Below are 19,603 nucleotides of genomic sequence, written 5' to 3'. Positions count from 1 at the left end.
TTTTTTTTTTTTAAATTTTACTTTAAGGTCTGGGATGCATGTGTAGAACGTGCAGGTTTGTTATATGCATGTGGCATGGTGGTTCGCTGCACTTTTTAACCTGTCATCTGGGTTTTAAGCCCCACATGCATAGCTATGTATCCTGATGCTTTCCCTCCCCTCCCCTTCCCATCCCCCCCCGCCCTCCCGATGACAGGCCCCGGTGTATGTTGTTCCCCTCCCTGTGTCCATATGTTCAGCTCCCGCTTATGAGGGAGAACATGCGATGTTTGGTTTTCTGTTCCTGTGCTAGTTTGCTGAGGATGATGGCTTCCAGCTCCATCCGTGTCCCTGAAAAGGACATGATCTCATTCCTTTTTATGGCTGGCATAGTATTCCATGGTGTATATGTACGACATTTTCTTTATCCAGTCTATCATTGATGGGCATTTGGGTTGGTTCCATGTTTTTGCTGTTGTAAATAGTGCTGCAATAAACATACATGTGCATGTATCTTTATAGTAGAATGATTTATATTCCTTTGGGTATATACCCAGTGACGGGATTGCTGGGTCAAATGGTATTTCTGGTACTAGGTCCTTGAGGAATCATCACACTGTCTTCCACAATGGTGGAACTAATTTACATTTCCTACCAACAGTGTAAAAGCGTTCCTATTTCTCCACAGCTTCTCCAACATCTGTTGTTTCTTGACATTTTAGTAATAGCCATTCTGACTGGCATGAGATGATATCTCATTGTGGTTTTGATTTGCATTTCTCTATTGATCAGTGATGCTGAGCTTTTTTTCATATGTTTGTTGGCCACATAAATGTCTTCTTTTGAGAAGTGTCTGTTCATATCCTTTGCCCACTTTTTGATGGAGTTGTTTCTTGTGTATTAATTTCCTTATAGATTTTGGATGTTAGACCTTTGTCAGATGGTAGATTGCAAAAATTTTCTCCACATACGCAAATCAGTAAATGTTATTCCATCACATAAACAGAACCAATGACAGAAACCACATGAATATCTCAATAGACACAGGAAGGGCCTTTCATAAAATTCAACATCTATGTTAAAAACTCTCAATAAACTAGGTATTGATGGAACATATCTCAAAATGATAAGAGCTATTTTTGACAAATGTATAGCCAATATATTACTGAATGGACAAAAGCCAGAAGCATTCCCTTTGAAAACCAGCAAAAGACAAAGATGCCCTTTCTCATCACTTCTAGTCAACATAGTATTGGAATTTCTGGCCGGGGCAATCAGGCAAGAAAAATGAATAAAGTGTATTCAGATAGGAAGAGAGGAAGTCAAATTGTCTCTGTTTGCAGATGACATGATTCTATGTTTAGAAAGCCCCATAGTCTCAGTCCCAAAACTCCTTAAGCTGATAAAGAATTTCAGTGAAGTCTCAGGATACAAAATCAATGTGCAAAAATCACAAGCATTCTTATACACCAACAATAGACAAGCAGAGAGCCAAATCATGAATAAACTCCCATTCACAATTGCTACAAAGAGAATAAAATACCTACGAATACAACTTGCAAGGGATGTGAAGGACAAGGAGAACTACAGACCACTGCTGAGGGAAATAATAGAGGACACAAACAAATGGAAAAACATTCCAACTTCATGGATAGGAAGAATCAGTATCGTGAAAATGGCCATACTGCCCAAAGTAATCTATGGACTCAATGCTATTCCCATCAGACTATCATTTGATATTCTTACAGAATTAGAAATAAAGTACTTTAAATTTCATATGGAACCAAAAAAGAGCCCTCTATTTTTTTTTTTATTCCAGTTAGCCTTCTGTACTACCATGAATTCTTTCAAGAGCATTGGTACATTAGACTTCAGTATTTTATATCTTGCTTTAGAAGTATCTTGGTTACAACACTCACCAAGTTGGCAATAATTGTGCATAAATGTACTCTTTCCTTCTCCCCCTTGTTTACTGAGTAAACACTGTTAGTATAGGAAGGTGAGTTGAAATGAGGGTGTTCTATTAAGATTAATTATATTATAAATTGGACTCTCAGATAGTTGTATCAAGGTGGTTTGTGAGTGCTGATGATCTAGGAAAATGGAGGTACCTTTGTAACATTTCTTACTTTTGTCCTTTCTTTTTCTTCCCTCACCAGAAATAGTTTGGGCATATGACTTTTTCTTCCCTCACCAGAAATAATTTGGGCAAATTTGGCATGCTGCTTTAGAAAAGTGGTAACGAGAGGACAAAGTGAATTCCCAACCATGTCTGCTAATAAAGTTAGTTAAGCCTTTCTGAAGTTTATCAGTGATTTCTGATACCTTTGCTCATAGATATTTCATTAAAACAAACTCTTATTATGTTTAAACTGTAGGTGTTTTCCTAGGTAAGAGGTAAATCTTAAATAGAAATATTAGATAAGAACATTACTGAGAGATTGCTGTGCATAATGAATGTATTTAGTCCTGTGATTAAAATTTTTTATATCTCTTGAGACCAGGAGTTTGAGACCCGCTGGAGCAACATATTGAGAATTCTGTCTCTACGAATAATAAAATAAGTTGGATGTGGTGGCATGTGCCTGTTGTCCCAGCTATTCAGAAGGCTGAGGCATGATCTCTTGAGTGCAGGAGTTTGAGGCTGCAGTGAGCTATGCAGCCTCTGCACTCCAGCCTCGGTGGCAGAGCGAGACCCTGATTCTGGGAAAAAAAAAAGTTTTACTACATAGTTATGCTTCTAACTTTACACATGGAATCTGTTTGGACTGTTTAATTTTAGGCTTGTCTGGAGCAGGAAAGACTACTGTGAGCATGGCTTTGGAGGAGTACCTGGTTTGCCATGGTATTCCATGCTACACTCTGGATGGTGACAATATTCGTCAAGGTCTCAATAAAAATCTTGGCTTTAGTCCTGAAGACAGAGAAGAGAATGTTCGACGCATTGCAGAAGTTGCTAAACTGTTTGCAGATGCTGGCTTAGTGTGCATCACAAGTTTCATATCACCTTATACTCAGGTATGTGGTTTTTGTGCCATTGCCTTTCTGATTACATTTACTAAAAATACGGTATCAGGCAAAGCACATACTTTAAACATTGGTGTGTGCTTTGAGGCTAACTCTGCTTCTCCCCAGCTACCATCTCTTTGTTCCTCAAACATAGGATTAAAATAACCTAAAACATTTCTATGCTGTGACTTTCTAAGTAAATCCGGTTTTGATAAAACCTGCTTTTAAAAAAGCCCTGAAGTATAACACAGTGGTTGAATTCAAGCCAATGACCAAATTATTTCAAGCTCGACTTTTCGACTTAATAAACCTATAGTGAATGCCTCACAGATGTCATACTCCGAAGAAAATCTAAGTTTCTTAACATGTGCCCTACCATGGCTTCTTTGCTCAGAATTCGTTGTTCTTAGCTTGCATCATAGTTCCTCTTATTTTAGAGATTGCAGCAACAACAAACCATGTTTGTGTATTTCTCTGAAAAAGTTATGTCATTTCTTATATCAGGATTTTTGTTTCCTCCCTGCCTGGAAAGCACTCTTCTCCCTCACATTGTCAGCTGACTTCTAGCCATACATTGAGACTTAGGTTAGGTACCTTAACACTTTATTTTATTTTCTTCAACTTTTATTTTGAGTTCAGGACTATATGTGCAGGTTTGTTAAATCAGTAAATGTGTGCTATGGTGGTTTGCTGCGCAGATCATCCCGTCACCTAAGTATTAAGCCCAGCATCCAGTAGCTATTCTTCCTGATGTTCTCCATCCCTACCCACAATAGTCACCAGTGTGTGTTGTTCCCCCGATGTGTCCATGTGTTGTCATTATTCAGCTCCCACTTACAAGTGAGAACATATAGTGTTTGATTTTCTGTTTCTGTGTTAGTTTGCTGAGGATAATGGCTTCCACCTCCACCAAGTCCCTGGAAAGGACATGATATCATTCCTTTTTTAGCTACATAGTATTCCATGATGTATATGTACCACATTTTCTTTATCCAGTCTATCATTGATGGGCATTTAGGTTGATTCCATGTCTTTGCTATTGTGAATAGTGCTGCAGTGAACATACTCATGCATGTATCTTTGCAATAGAGTGATTTATATTCCTTTGGGTATATACCCAGTAATGGGATTGCTGGGTCAAATGGTATTTCTGCCTCTAGGTCTTTGAGGATTCACCACACTGTCTTCCACAATGGTTGAACTAGTTTACACTCCCATCTACAATGTAAAAGCATTCCTTTTTCTCCCTAGCTCACCAAGATCTGTTGTTTCTTGACTTTCTAATAACAGCCATTCCAACTAGTGTGAGATGGTATCTCATTGTGGTTTTGATTTGCATTTGTCTAATGATCAGTGATGTTGAGCTTTTTTTCATATTGGTTGGCTGCATGTATGTCTTCTTAAGAGAAGTGTCTGTTCATATATCCTTTGCCCACTTTTTAATGTTTTTTTTTCCTTGTAAATTTGCTTAAGTTCCTTGTTGATCCCATTCTGTAGGTTGTCTGTTCACTGTAATGATAGTTTCTTTTTCTGTGCAGAAGCTCTTTAGTTTAATTAGATCCCATTTGTCAAATTTTGCTTTTATTGCAATTACTTTTTATGGTTTTGTCATGAAATATTTTGCCTGCGCCTGTGTCCTGAGTAGTATTGCCTAGATTTTCATCTAGGGTTTTTATAGTTTTGGGTTTCATATTTAAGCCTTTAATCCATCTTGAGTTAATTTTTGCATATGGTGTAAGGAAAGGGTCCAGTTTCAATATTCTGCATATGGCAAGCCAGTTCTCCTAGCACCATTTATTAAATAGGGAATCCTTTCCCACTACTTGTTTTTGTCAGGTTTGTCAAAGATCAGATGGTTGTAGGTATGCATATGTTATTTTTAAAAACTCAGTTCACTGGTGATACTGATAGTAGCTGTAGTGATAATAATATTAACATTTATTGAACACTTTACTGTGTTCTGGTAATTGCTAGAGTGCTTTTCTGTGAATTAACTAAAGTAATTCTTGTCTCCTAGTGGGGAGACAAGGAAACAAGGTGTGCATTGCCCAAGATCACACACTATACTTGTAGAAGAGCAAGGGTTTGCACCCAGATAGTGCATCTCCTGAGCTTAGATGCTATGCTGCCTCAAAACTCCACTGTCTCCTTGACAGCTGGGACCGCGTCTTACTTGCTTTGTAATCTTGATGCCGAGCCTGGCTCTTGGACCATACTATATGATTAGCGTTTGTTGGACAATAGCATACTCCCTTGGGAAGCCCTGATATCAGTGAATAAGCGAGTTAGTATAGAGGTGAGAGGCAGGGTCTTTGGAGTTGAAACTGCAAAGAAACAAAGGGGCTGAAATCTCAGCTCTGCCAGTTATTGCTGCTGTGGCCTTGGCCAGCACGCTTAACCTCCCTCAGTTCAAGTAATGCCTGCAACATAGGGTTGCTCTGAAGATTAGGTAAGTCATGTATTTAAAGCCTTAGCACAGTGCCTGGCATGTAATAACTATTCAATAAATGTAATAAATTATATTAGCACAATTCTAGTACTGTATCATACATTTTGATGGTTACTTGGACTTTTTTTTAAAAAAAACAAGATTTGACCTGTAAGAATTATGGATAAGTGTTAGATTGAGTATTATTTACGCAGGTTCACTTAATTGAACCATGGCAGGAGTCCTAAAACATTCTGTAAAAACCATTTCTTGAAACGCTTGGATCATTGCCAATATGTCAGTTTAAAGTGTTTAATTAATAGAAGCATAGTAAGAGTTATTTAGAGTTCCTGAATCCTTGGATATACACAGTTTTCATAAAAATATGATACTGGCATTCTTATACCTTCTGGTGGGAATCTTGCAGCTCTCGGAAAGGGGGAGGTCTATAATACCCGTTATGGAGAGCTGTCAGCAGACACCTGGGTCTCTAAGAGTGTGTGCTGATCTGCTTTGTGGCCTCCTTGATTGCATAGTATGGAGCAAAATCTTTGTTGACCTCATCTGTAAAGGCACTAATAATGAGGTTTGGACTATGTTTAGGGCATCTGAAAATCCATGAAAATATTTGGATTGAAACATGTAATATATAGGACATGTGTATTTTTCTGTACAGTCACGATTATATTTGTTCATTCAAGAGATGTTTATTGGGTATTTCCACGTCAACCACTGAACTGGGCATATTGGTTCTAAAAATAAACCTGATAGTTCCTATTCTTAAGGAGTTGGTAGTCTGGTGGGAATGCAGAGATGTGAAGAGTTACAGTATCTTGAGGCAAGTGATGAAGTAGATATATATAAAAGGTGTTATGGAAGATTCACAGAGGAGCTGCTGCTAGAAATGAGTCATGAAGGATGAATCAGAGTATACTAGTTAGACCAGAGGGAGAAAACTATTTCAGACAGAGGAGACAGTACAGTATGCTCAATGGAATGTGAACAGTTTGTTTTTTTGGGAAACTGTAGGTAAGTTGCTGTGACTGCTATGAAAGACGATTGTGAGGGGAGATGGAGCTGATCGATTTGCAGAGGCTAGGTGGTGACTTCTGGACTGTTCAGAAAGAATTTTGCCCCAAAAGGAGTTAATAGTTTGAGATTATAACAGAGATTGGTGTCATTGGGTTTGCATTTGAGTGAGGTCATCCTTGAAGCCTGGAATGAGAATGGTCTGGAGGTAAGAGACTAACCAGGAGGCTTATGGTAGCACCAGCTCCTTCAGGGAAGAGGGCGTGAACTCGAGCAGCAGCAATGGGACTGGTAATGATGGGAGCATATTTAAGGGCTCTTGAGGTTTGAGTAGCATCAGCAAAACCTGGTTCCTGCTTGATTGCTGATTGTTGGGGAGGGGGGTGGACGCAGAATGAAGTATAGTGCTTTCTGAATAAAGGTTGGTATGATTGAGTTATGAAGTACAGGATAGGAGGGGAGGACATGCGTATTTCATTTTTGGTGGATTATGTTTGAAGTGCTAGTGGAGTGTCTAAGTGGAGATTACCACTGGGCCATCTAGGAAATTGGTTTTAGAGTTTAGGAAAGTTGTGTAGGATTGAGATCTAGATTTAGGAATCATTAACTTTATTAGTTGAAACCTAGATGAGGATGATTAGATACAGAAGAGTATATAATAAGATGAGAGCCATGGATAGAAACTCGGTGACACTTTCCTTTAAAAGAATAGTTAGAATAGTAAGATCATAGCTTAATTGCTGTTCCAGACACTGACATTGTAAAGCTAATGAGATGATTTTAATATACTGGAATAAGATCTATGATCATATATAGTGAGTATTCTGAGAACCCCGAGAAAGCAAGGGGCCTCATCAGCCTGAGCATGCAGGGAAGGCTTCCTGGAGGAGGTCACCATGGAGATGTGCTGTGAGGAAGCACATTGGTTTATCCAGAAGAGAGGGGTTGAGTATTTGCTGGTAGGGGTGGGATTGTGGCGTGGGGAGGCCTAAGGTAGAAACAGCCTGACCAAGCAAGTATTATTAATAGAGCATCAAGTGCAAGACTGAGAATGGTGGTGCCAGGTATAGGGCTGATGCCTCACTTTAAGAAACTTGGATTTTACCCCAGTGGTGGCAGGGAGTCTCTGAAGAGTTGAGTAAGATGGTCAAATTTGCATCCTTTGCCACAGTGTAGACTGTGGCTTTGAGCATATCCAAGTTAGAAGCCAGAAGACCAGTAATACGTTGAGGTTGTTCAGACAAGAGATTTGAGGTTGAACTAGGGAATAGGGAAAGATTGCAAACTGGATTGGTGTAATATTTAGAAGTAACATCTGTAGGACTTTGTGACTGAATTAATGTATGGGAAAGGGAAGGAACCAGTCTTAGTATTGTGGGTGTGGAGTGTGGTCTTCCTTGATTTGGGAAGTATACGAGAGAATGCAAACTTGAGAGAAAAGGGACTGGATTTAGTTTTGGACATGCTTAGTTTTTGGCACCTGTGGTATATGCAGGTGGACACAGGAAGAATTGGACATGTGTGTTTAATTTCAGGACAGAGTTCAGGGTTCAAGCTTCAGTGTTGATATATGTGTTGTAGTTTATACTGTGAAGGCACTTGAGAGAAATGCGCAAGAACTATGTAAAGTGAGCAGTGGGCTGTGGCGGGAGTGTGGGCAACTCCAGTGTTAAGGGATGGGTGAAGTAGGAGGAGCCCAGGTGGAGTCTGCCTAGGAAAGATCAGGGAATAACATTATAGGCATCCATAGGCATAACAGTGGGAAAGCAGCAAAGAGGCCTGGTGTTTTAAATACTGAAAAGTACCTGTTGTTAAGGAAAAGTTTTTATATGATTTGTTAGTTCATTGTGCTAAAAATTTTTTTTAGAGACAAGATCTCACTCTGTCACTGAGACTGGAGTGTAGTGACTATTCACAGGTACAGTCGTAGTGTGTTACAGCCTGGAACCCCTGGGCTCAAGTGATCCTCCTGCCTCAGCCTCCCCAAGTGTCTGGGACTATAAGCATGCTGCACCACTGCCCTTAGCCATTCATTTGTTTTAAATGGATGAAGGTACTTGTACTTGTTTGTTACTGGGGAGCAGGGAACCCAGCAAAGGGGGAATGCTGAAGATTTCAAGTGGAGTAGAGAGATTGGGTTGAACAAGGTCCTGTAGGAGGCCATGAAAGGGAAGGGAATTCCCAATATGTGAAGGTAGAAGTGGCAGGGAGAAAAGGATCATTAGTATGTAGATAAATTTGTATGACAGAGAAGAGATTTTGTATGGCAGAGACGAGATTTTGCTTGAAAGGGAAGAGATTGAGATCTTATGCTTGGGGATTTGTTGTTTTTTTTTTTTTTTGAAACATGAAGTATGGCCATCTGGTTAGAGTGGAAGTAGGTAAGAATTGTCAGAGGGACCAAGGAAGGTGGCAAATGCTAAAATGAGCTGTGTGGAAAAAGGATGGTAGAAATTGCAGGCACCAACTTTGAAAATATTGGCAACTACTCTTTGGTTAATGGAGTATAAATGTGGAACAAAGGGAGAATTAGGTTTTGAAGACCAGAAAGAAGAAAAGATTGACTTAGGAAGGAAACATTGTTCCAAAGGACAGAGTGGGGAGGGTTTAGAGGGAACTACAAGGGTGGTTACTAGAGATTTGGGAGTTAGGAGCAGAAAAGTTAAGTTTTAGGAGTGTTAGAGAGGAGAAGTGGCTGCAGGGGGCTTCTATTGGCAAAGAAACTAGCCTCAGGATTCTGAATGAATCTTTCTTGTGCAGTTGTTTTCATGCCAGCTTAGGCTGGGTTTGAATGTGACATTAGAGAGAAGCTTGATGACACCTGCATTCAAGCTGGGCTTTGACTCAGGATCCATATAGAATTTGGGTGAAAGAGTTTGTGGTGCATTCATTGTTTTCCTTCTGTAACTCCCCAGTATTCTGGGTTAGTAGAACAGTATGCCTTTTAAAATTGTCACGAGTAATAGGAATTAACCTAATAATTTCTTGGAGTTTTTTTCAGTTTATATTTAAAAACATAAATTTTGTCTATTTCCCACTAAATTAGATGAGAAGCACTTTTTACTCATTTGTAGTATTAACATAGTACCTTTTTGATTTGTGTGATCATTTTTAATTTTTTTTAATTTTTTATTTTTTTAAGGATCGCAACAATGCAAGGCAGATTCATGAGGGTGCAAGTTTACCGTTTTTTGAAGTATTTGTTGATGCTCCTCTGCATGTTTGTGAACAGAGGGATGTCAAAGGACTCTACAAAAAAGCCCGGGCAGGAGAAATTAAAGGTCAGTAATACTTTCTTCCCAGTTTCACTTTGCTTAGGATATTTTCTAAGAGATTGGAAGTGTTAGAGTAACTTGGAGCTTCTTGAGGAGAGAATGTAGTCTTATTACACTATTCTATCTCTCAGGCATAGCAGCAGTGCCTGGTGCTGGGCTAAATGAGTCTTGTTGATCCTTTTGGAATCCTGTTCAGTAGCCAGAGTTGGGGCTCGGGAGTTGGTGAAAACCTACTTGAGAAAATTAGGTGCTTAACATTAAGTTGGACGTCAGTTGCCTGCTGCAACCAATTCTACTTTCTTTGTTCCAGGGAAAATGGAGGAAATCCCATAGCTATTGGAAAAAATGCCTGAATGATAAGCATCTTGATGACGAGGATAATGCCTTGTACTTTATTACAATCCTTGGAATGGTCCCTTATTCATTTCATGTACCATTGTTGAATTAGATTGAATTAATGTATCACTGATTCTATTAAAATATATACAGCTGACCCTGCACATCTGTGGGTTCCACATGTGTAGTTTCAACCAAGCATGAATTGCAAATATTCCAGAAGAAATAATATAAAATAACACAGCAATTAAAAAATAGTATAAATAACAAATATAGTATAACATCTATTTATATAACATTTACATTGTACTAGGTATAAGTAATCTAGAGATGATTTAAAGTATATAAGAGAATGAACATAGGTTATATGCAAATAGTACACCATTTTATGTAAGGGACTTGCACATCCGCACATTTTGGTATTCACAGGGAGTCCTGGAACAAATCCACATGATTACCAAGGGACAGCTCTACACCTCGCTTTTTAGGTTTTATGGTCCGCTTCCCAGAGTTTCAACTGTGGTGGACATTTAGACATTGAGGGAGAAATTTAGAACCCAGCTCTGCTCTGGCCTTTGATATCAATCATAGTATTTATCTTGTAGACATTCCTTGACTTGTTCTGTTCTATTATTGTTAACAGAAACAAAGGACTTGCTGGATTAAAAAAAAAAAAAACAACAAACAACTAAAGATAGCATTGTTTAGGAATCAGTGAGTCCTGCAGGTAACTTTTAAGTTTGCCTTCCCAGCAGGGAATGTGATAGCCTGAGACTGTCACAGGAACTCCCAGGAACTCTCTCGATGATAGATTTTGGCATTCAGTTTTTGGCCCTGAAAAGAAAAAGAGAGAGTGGGAAGGAAAATGGTAGTTATTCTGGGTTCTTCTGTATTTGGACCTGGGAATGCTTTGGCAGTTGGGTCAAGTTCCATCTGCTGTGGTAACATTAGTTCCATGGGCAAGACTGACCTCCAGTAATGTGACTATGGAGAATCAGTTCCTTGATGGGGACTCCTGCCTGTCAACCCTCTACCCCATTAAGCTGTTACTTTCTTGACTCAGAAAGAGCAGGCTGCTTGACCAGAATAATTTAGGACAATTGGAGGAAAACCTGTTTAACCCTTCAACTCCCATATTACTCTCTCAATGGCCAGTTTTCAGATCAGTCTTTGTGTAAATTTGGCACAGAAAAGCAAAATGGTGGATCCTAAATAAAGTCTAAACCTTTTACTTATTTTAATTGTAGTTGGTTTTGTTGTTTTTGCACGAATGGATTGGTGAGGGAAGGTTTGTCATCCTGGCTGGAGTAAGCTGCTTGTGAGCAGGGAGATCATAGTGAATATTTTTGTGTGTTTAGAATTTAGCACAGTACATCACCCAAAGCATATACCTGTGACACACACAGTTAATGCTTGTTGGATGGATAAGAAGGTGGAGTGGGAGTGGAATATTCAACACACATTTGCCAATGCTTTGGTGACAAAAAGAGTTGAATTCTTGTAAAATATTTGAAGAGATTTATTCTGAACCAAATACGATTGACTGTGGCCCATGACACAGCCCTCAGGAGGTCCTGAGAACATGTGCCCAAGGTGGTCAGGGCATAGCTTGGTTTTATACATTTTAGAGAGGCATGAGACATCAATCAAATACATAAAAGAAATATACTTGTTTGGTCCAGAAAGGTGGGACAACTCAAAGCCAGGTTGTCGGGGGGCTTCTAGGATATAGGTGAGTTTAAACGTTTTCTGGTTGACAATTGATTGGGTTTGTCTAAAGACCTGGGATTGATAGAAAGAGAATGTTCAGGTTAAGATAAAGATTGTGGAGACCAAAGTTCTTTTGAAGTCTTACAGTGGCTACCCTTAGAGCCAATAGATGACAAATGTTCCCTGTTCAGATCTTAATCTCTCTTGGGAGGGTCTGGAAGAAAAAAAAAACAGTTTTGTTAATAATGATTCTTTAAAGATACAAATTTCCCCCCACAAAAAACAGCTTTGCAGGGCCATTTCAAAATATGACAAAGAAACATGTTTTGGGGAAAATGTTTTGATTTTCTTCTTGTCTTGCAATGTTATGCCAGAGTCAGGTTGGAAAAGAAGTCATGATATATAGGGTTAAATAAAACCTATCTGATGAAAATTTATGGTTTGTAGGGTATGACTTCCCAGGCCCCTTAGATAGGAATTGGGGCAAGATAAAAAATGAGAGTTTAGTCCTCAGCTTTCTATTTGCAAGGTATATATTTGGTGCCAGGTATTCAAAGATGAATAAGACCTTGTCCACAATGCTCTTGAGTCTCTTACAGTTTGTACTGTATAACTGGGAGTGTGTTTGTATTAGTCCAGTTTCTTGTTTACTTTCTCAGTTATTGACTGTATTCCCCTGAGTAGAGGTTGATAAAATGTTCCTTAGGTTAATGTGTGTGTGTGTGTGTGTCTGTATGCATACACTGATACTTAGGTTTGCCAAGGTGCTGGAGTTCCTGATTGTAGAGTCACTTATTTTTTTAAAAAGCTTTTACTTGTAAATGGTGCTTAACAAGTTCCCTATCAACTCTGTTTCAAAGCTGTAATGGTAAACATTCCAGGACAGACAAGATTGTGTATATTCACAGAGCCTCAGGCTGTTACAGACCTTTACATGACATTTATTGGACAGTCAGTATATCCTTGTGTCATTCATTATGTTATCTCAATTATTTTCATGATGACTACTTAAGATAGTTTTTATTACCTACTTAAATGTTTTTCCTCAGAATTTACATTTATCATTGTAATCACTTATGGATAAATTATCTAGTAGGAAAACTCCAGGGCTTCTAAAATGTTAAGCCACCTCTTCTAACCCAGTGCTTGTCAAGCTTTGCTGCATGTAAGCATTTCCTTGGGAACTTTTAAAAATCCAGTGCCAAGGCTGTACTCCAGACCAGTGAAATAAGAATCTCATGGGGTGGGACCCAGTAATTCCAGTATATCGTCGCATTTGAGAATCAGAGCTTAACAATTAGTGTTCTTAACCGGATTTTTTTTTTTCCCCAGCCGTTTTCTTGTGACCCACTGCTAAATGGGAATACTGGTAATGCAGAAATTTTTTCTTGAGTTCAGGACTGCAGGGGATGCTTAGAAATAGGAAATAGAAAAAAATGAAATAAGTGGGCTGTAGGTTTGTAGTATATATTATTGAACTCTTTTGCTAGCTGCATTTCTTAATATTAATGGTAATGATTTTAAATTCATGCATACCATTCTAACCTAAGAGTGACCTAGGCTTTCCAAGATAGACAAGCCTTGAATGACTTACGTGTGAGGTAAGGTCAGGGGTATAAGATAGGAATAGCCTATCTTTAACTCGGCTAACCCTCTCTGGGAAATTGTCATCTATTTGCTCTTTTCTTAGCAGTTATATGGTAACACATATACCATAGGAAAAATCTAAATAGTGGTTATTACTGAAATTATATTTGATTGTGTAATTTATTTTGTGATCTATTTACTATCCTTATTTATGTCTAGTTTAAGCAGATAGTAGTGGATTTGACTTAACACTTGTTATCTGATGGCAGAAGAAGCCTGCAGAGCTTCAATTTGTCCACGGATAATTCTTATGAATATACTGGACAGATTGACTTAGTGTTTGTTTTTGCATTTAGAAGAAAATAATCTTGTCAGGTTTGGTTTTATGTCCATGTCCTGTAGAGAAACTGAGATGCTTCGAATCACCTGGTATTAATTCCGTACATCTTCACAGGCAACTTGGGCATTTTTTTAAGACAAAAAAGAAAGAAAAAAGGTGACAAAAGTAGTAGAATTGATTCTTACTATTTGTGGATTCGATATTTATGAATTTGCCTACTTGACAAAATTTATTTGTAATCTCCACATCAATACTCCTGGCACTTTCACGGTCAGTGCAGCACGTCCGACACACCTGACACAGTTCCCAGCGAAAATCGACAAGGCAGCACTTTACCTTCTGGGTTTAGTTCTCAAACCATAAGCAGTTTTTCTTTGTGCAGCCTATTTGGTGCCAGATTTTTTACATTTTTATGCTATTTTGGGTAGTTTTGCAGTTTAAAATGGCCCCCAGTAAAGGAAAAAAAAAAAGTTTAATTAGAAATCTCCCAAGAAAGACACTTCATTACTATAATCCTGTGACTTGGAGGACAGCGCAGATACTAACTTCAGTGTAGCAGAGGTCTGCGCTGAGAAAACAAAGCAATTTTAATTTTATTTTCCATCCTACTCTGTTATCTGGTACCTTTCACAGGTTTCACTGGGATCGATTCTGAATATGAAAAGCCAGAAGCCCCTGAGTTGGTGCTGAAAACAGACTCCTGTGATGTAAATGACTGTGTCCAGCAAGTTGTGGAACTTCTACAGGAACGGGTAAGAGAAGATGAAAGAAGGAATCATCAGAGAAAAATTACATCTCTCTCATAATCTTGCCACTCCAAAAAAAAATGGTGGTGTTAATGTTGAGTAACGTTTATATTTTAAATGCTTTGAAATGCCAGCGGTGTTCTGTGTCTGTATGTCAGTGTGAGGTGTTGTGGGGAACACCGTGAATGTGCGGTATATGAAATATCCCCATCAGTATAAACCTCAGGAGGCTTAGGAGTCAAACAGTCTTGTACTTTACCAGCAATTTTACCACAGAAAAATACCTAACAGAAAATCCAGCCATGATTATTCAGTCCTGTGACTTGATAGTGTTATATTTTTCAATTTGAGGTATACAAAGTAGTTAAGTTTTCTTAGACATTTAGAGCGCCCACATTTTCCTTGTGATAACATGCTGATCTCCTTATGGGTGGATTCTAGAGAGGGACCTGTGGAGGATGTAAGTTTCTAGGACATAAGGACCTTTGGGTGCCTGGACATATGGAGGCATGAAGAGGCTTGATGTTCTCCAGGGTACTCAGGCCCACTAACAAGTGCAGGGTTCCTTCAGACTTTAGTCTGGGTTTTTAGAAGTTTTCTTTCCCTTGTGCTTTGTCCATACTACCCTCAGTCCCCTTTCCCCTTTTCGTTGGAGGGTCACATAGTTCACTGTAGTTGGAGAGGATCTGGCCTCTGTGTGGGTAGAGGTCTTGGGTCAGTGATTACCCTGTCACCTTGTCATGCATCCACCCTTTGCTGTTCAGTCCTGACCTAGGGGTACACAGAAAATGAGGTATCATCTTTCCTCATTCTGTCCTAACTGTGGGTTTTGGAGTTTGAACCTCCTCTTAGTCTACAAAATCCTGTAATAAACCTCTTTCATCTAGTGTATCTTATAAACCTCTTTTATCTAGTCTGTCTTACTGGATATATTCGACATACAACTTTAAAGAAATTTCTTTGTCTGAATATATTATAAACATTTAGCCTTTGATTTTTTCCACATTATATCTACCAAGTAGATAATGTGGGACTTTGCTTCCTATTTTATTTTATCCAAATATTGTAGCTGAATAAATATAAATAATGTAAATCGATATATTCTGATGTTTTTCTCTGTATTTACTGTTCAGATATCATTATTTGCAGGTCACTGAGACATTCCAGGAGGTTTTATGCTTCGTCATCTCTGCCTTCTAGGTTTCTTTTTAAATGACTTCTGCACTCTTGTTCTAATCCTATTGTTCTACTTTTAGCTTCCTTCTCATCTCTCCAAAGCTGTCCCAGCATCCATTCTTTCATCATCCATCATCAACCACACATTGATTAAAAGCCCACTACTGTAGATTTTACAGTCCTAGGTGCTAGTAATGCAAAGATTTATCAGCTGTGTCTCCATCCTTGAGGAATTTACATTATAAGTGATAGAAACAGACATAAGAGTGTTTAACTCCTTGGAAGTGTGTTAGAAATCATGATTTCAGTTATGTCCATGGCATACTGGGAGGCACAGGGGAATGAATTTGGAAAGTCTTTTTATCAATCTTTCTCATCTGTTTGTTCATTTTTAGAAAATACTTTTACTGGGCATAGAATTCTGCATTGACAGATTTTTTTTTTTCTTTTAGTGCTTTAAAGATGTTCCATTTTTTTTGTTTGCTTCATTTCTGATGAGAAGTATAATGTAATTCTTTTCTTTGTTCCTCTGTGTGATTTTTTTTGCGTATTTGAATTTAAGATTTTCTGTTACTCCTTGGATTTTAGTGGGTTTAATATCATGTGTCTAGGTCTTGTATTTAATTAAGTCTTTTTTCTTCCTGTTTAGAATTCCCCAACCTGCTTGGGTAGATACATATTTTTTTCATTAGTTTTTGGAAACTCCTGGCCATTATCATGTTAAGTATTTCCTTTGCCTTTTTCACTCTTCTTCTGGTACTCTAGTTACCCATATGTTAAATAATATATTGTCCCACAGTTTTTAGATGCTGTGTTTCTTTCATCCCTTTTCTGTTAACATTTTAGCTTTGATAATTTCTAATAACTGATTTTTAAGTTTGCTGATTCCTTAACTGTATCCAATCTATTCATATGCTCATAGAAGGAATTTTAAAATTCTAATAATCATTAAAAAACAATTCTCATTATTTGACTTTTTTTTTTTTGACAGTATTCATTTTTCTGTTGAAATTCTCCATCTCTCCATGCATGCTGTCCACTTTTTCATTAGATCCTTTAACTTAATCCCAGTTAAAAAGTACTAGATTGAGGATTGCTTGAACCTGGGAGGTGGAGGTTGCAGTGAGCTTAGATTACACCACTGCAGTCCAGCCTGGGTGACAGAGTGAGACTCTGCCTCAAAGAAAAAAAAAAAATCCTGCCTTATGGTTTGAACATGTGTGTTATTTCTGAATCTCATTTTGTTGAGATTTCTTTGTCATATCTCTCGACAGTGGGTAGTTTTTCTTGCTTTTTGGTGTATCTTGTAATGTTTTGTGAATGCTGGACATTGTGTCTAGATGTACAGTAGAGATTGAGGTAGTGTTTATGTCATGGGCATGTTTCATTTTCTATCATACTGTTATTGTAGTAGGTTGATTTAGCCCTCAGCTGGATTTGGCAGTCCTTATTCCTTATGAAGTTATTCTTACTGCATCACAGGCTTCAAATTTCTGCAGTGGTGGGCTCTTCTACCTTGTACTTAGCGTGGGGCCTGGCCTGCTCTTGGGTTTTTCTTAGTGTTCCTCCTTCATCCTCAGTGTTCCCTGTATACCTGTACCACAGAAGGAGTCTTCTTCCTGTTCGTCTCTCAGCAGCATACTGCTGTGGCTTATCACTTGGTGGTAGGCTCATGACTGGGAAGTGGTGATGATTCTCAGTTTCCTGGCCCAACTTCAGTCTAAGGCGTGACCTGTGTGCTCCTGAGTCTTGAGGTGGGTTTTTCTCAGTGCTTCTTCCTCTCCCTGCGTAACAGCTAATCTCTGCTTTCACCCTGGGAGGCTTGGAAGGGAGTTTTCTTTTCCTCACATGTATTAGCATGTTTTGTATCTGTTTTGTACTGGCTACCTGGTTTGTATGAATGCAGGATCTTGGGCCCAAAAGGATTTCCTTCATCTCCTTCTTTTTGGCAGACCATATTTGCTTCCACCCCTCCCCCAGAAACAGAGGACCCTGGGAAGGTTTGAGGGTTTCCTTTCCTTTTTCATTAGCTTAAGGCTTTTGTGGTTATGAAAGAAGGGTCTGGTGAGTGAGCATAGGTTTTTGCCTGTGCCCCACTGAGGAAGACTCTTTTTAGTCTCTAGACCTCCTCCTGATTTATGTTCTGAGCACCTGCCATAGGCGTGCTTGTGAGTGAGTTCAGGACCCCTTGTGTCTGGTACCCCCGGTCCTCCATTGTACTAAGCCTGTCACACTAGTCCACACTCAGCCTTTAAAAGTTTTAAAGACATTTTAGCTCTTTTCCTCTTACCTGCCTTTATTGTAGCCACCTCTTCCTCCCATGTTCTACTAAAGGTAAGCAGTTCATGTGCCTGGTCTTTTCTTGGTGGGACTTGTCACTTGGAAGCAGTTCATCTCACTGCTTTTTTTCACCTCAGTTCTGCAGTGGGCTTAAGAAAGTTTATGATTGTAGATTGGCTGGCCTTTTCATTTGTTAGGTGATGCTCTCTTTTGAAATCTGTTTTGTTATCAATGCATTGTTTATCCTTTCTCTTCAGTTTTACTCCGTTGCTGTTGTATATCGTTTTCTTAGAAATTTGTATAAAATTCTATTTCTAGACATAGATATTAAATCCATCTCATTTTTATTGAAACTATAGTTCTAGTATTTTTCCTTTTCATTTTGATTGTAGTTTTGTTTGAGTTTTTTTGTATACTGAGCCTGTCTTTTTTTAATTTGAAATTTGCCATATCAGTGTTACAAAGTTGACTCTCTGTATCTGGGGTTCTATATCTGTGGGTTCTACATTTGTGGATTCAAACAACCATGGATTGAGAATATTCAGGAAAATTAATACAACAATGAAAAAGAATACAAATTTTAAAAAGAATACAATGTAACAACTACTTATATAACGTTTACATTGTATTAGGTATTATAAGTAATCCAGAGATGATGTAAAGTGTATGGGAAGATGTGTGTAGATTGTATGTGAATATTGTGCCATTTTATATCACTTGAGCATCTGTGGATTTTGGTGTCCTCAAGGGGTCCTGGAACCAATTCCCCTCAGATACTGAGGGATGGCTATACAGTTTTATTATTTGTTTTGATTTTTAAAATATCTAGTTAGTGATTCGTAAGTGTTTTATAAAATCTCAGAAAAATGTACATATTTAATAGATACCATTTTATATAATTTTATGGGGCTTATTAATTGTTGACTATAAATTCCAGATAGTTCAGACATGTTTATGGGATTATTAAGCTTGATTTGTGTTGGATGCCACAGATTTCTCCCACCTTCTTCCCATCTTTCTCGCTTTAAATTCGTAATCACTTCTTTGGGGCCCTATTTAGAATAGTATCCTTTGGGTTTGACACTTTACCTATGTATAANTTTTTGTATTTTTTAGTAGAGACGGGGTTTCACCGTGTTAGCCAGGATGGTCTCGATCTCCTGACCTCGTGATCCGCCCGTCTCGGCCTCCCAAACAAAATCATCTTTCTAAAGTGTAGTCGAAGCATTTCCCTTTTTTGCTCTAAAACACTTACTGATTTTCCCATTGTTTATGGAATTGAGACGATTTGTATGCCAGGTGTGGTGGTTCACACTTGTAATCCCAGCACTTTGGGAAACTGAAGCAGGAAGATTGCTTGAGGCCAGGAGTTCCAGACCAGCCTGGGCAACATAGTGAGATCCTGTCTCTGTCTCTGAAAAATTTTTTAAAAAAGTAGTCAGGTGTGGTGGCATGTCCCAGCCACTCAGGAGGCTGAGGCCGGAGGATCTCTTGAGCCCAGGAGTTTGAGGCTGCAGAGAGCTATGATTGTGCCACTGCCCTCCAGCCTGGATGACAGAGTGAGACCCTGTCTGAAATAAAAAAATGAAATAAAATAAAATACATCACTGAAAATAAGATAAAATAAAGAGGAGAGATGATTTGTGTTCACAATTCTTCATAGTTTGGTGCTATTGCTTGTCTTATCTCTGTGGTCTTAGTTAATGCC

At 38.6% G+C, this 19,603-nt stretch overlaps 1 protein-coding gene across 2 annotated transcripts in view; it reads left to right on the top strand.

Annotated features, from left to right (window-relative positions):
- Positions 1-19,603, top strand: part of PAPSS1 (3'-phosphoadenosine 5'-phosphosulfate synthase 1) — a 110,215-nt gene that overhangs the window by 24,086 nt on the left and 66,526 nt on the right. For both annotated transcript variants that reach the window (XM_025385130.1, XM_025385131.1), the window contains 3 exons: positions 2,762-2,997; positions 9,588-9,726; positions 14,327-14,445. In XM_025385130.1, coding sequence (XP_025240915.1) covers positions 2,762-2,997; positions 9,588-9,726; positions 14,327-14,445 — 494 coding nt within the window. The remainder of the gene's footprint in view (positions 1-2,761; positions 2,998-9,587; positions 9,727-14,326; positions 14,446-19,603) is intronic.

This window comes from Theropithecus gelada, chromosome 5 (genome assembly GCF_003255815.1).
Source record: "Theropithecus gelada isolate Dixy chromosome 5, Tgel_1.0, whole genome shotgun sequence".
Lineage (NCBI taxonomy): Eukaryota > Metazoa > Chordata > Mammalia > Primates > Cercopithecidae > Theropithecus > Theropithecus gelada.
The sequence above is the reverse complement of the archived record's forward strand: the minus strand, read 5'-3'. Positions and strand labels throughout refer to the sequence as shown.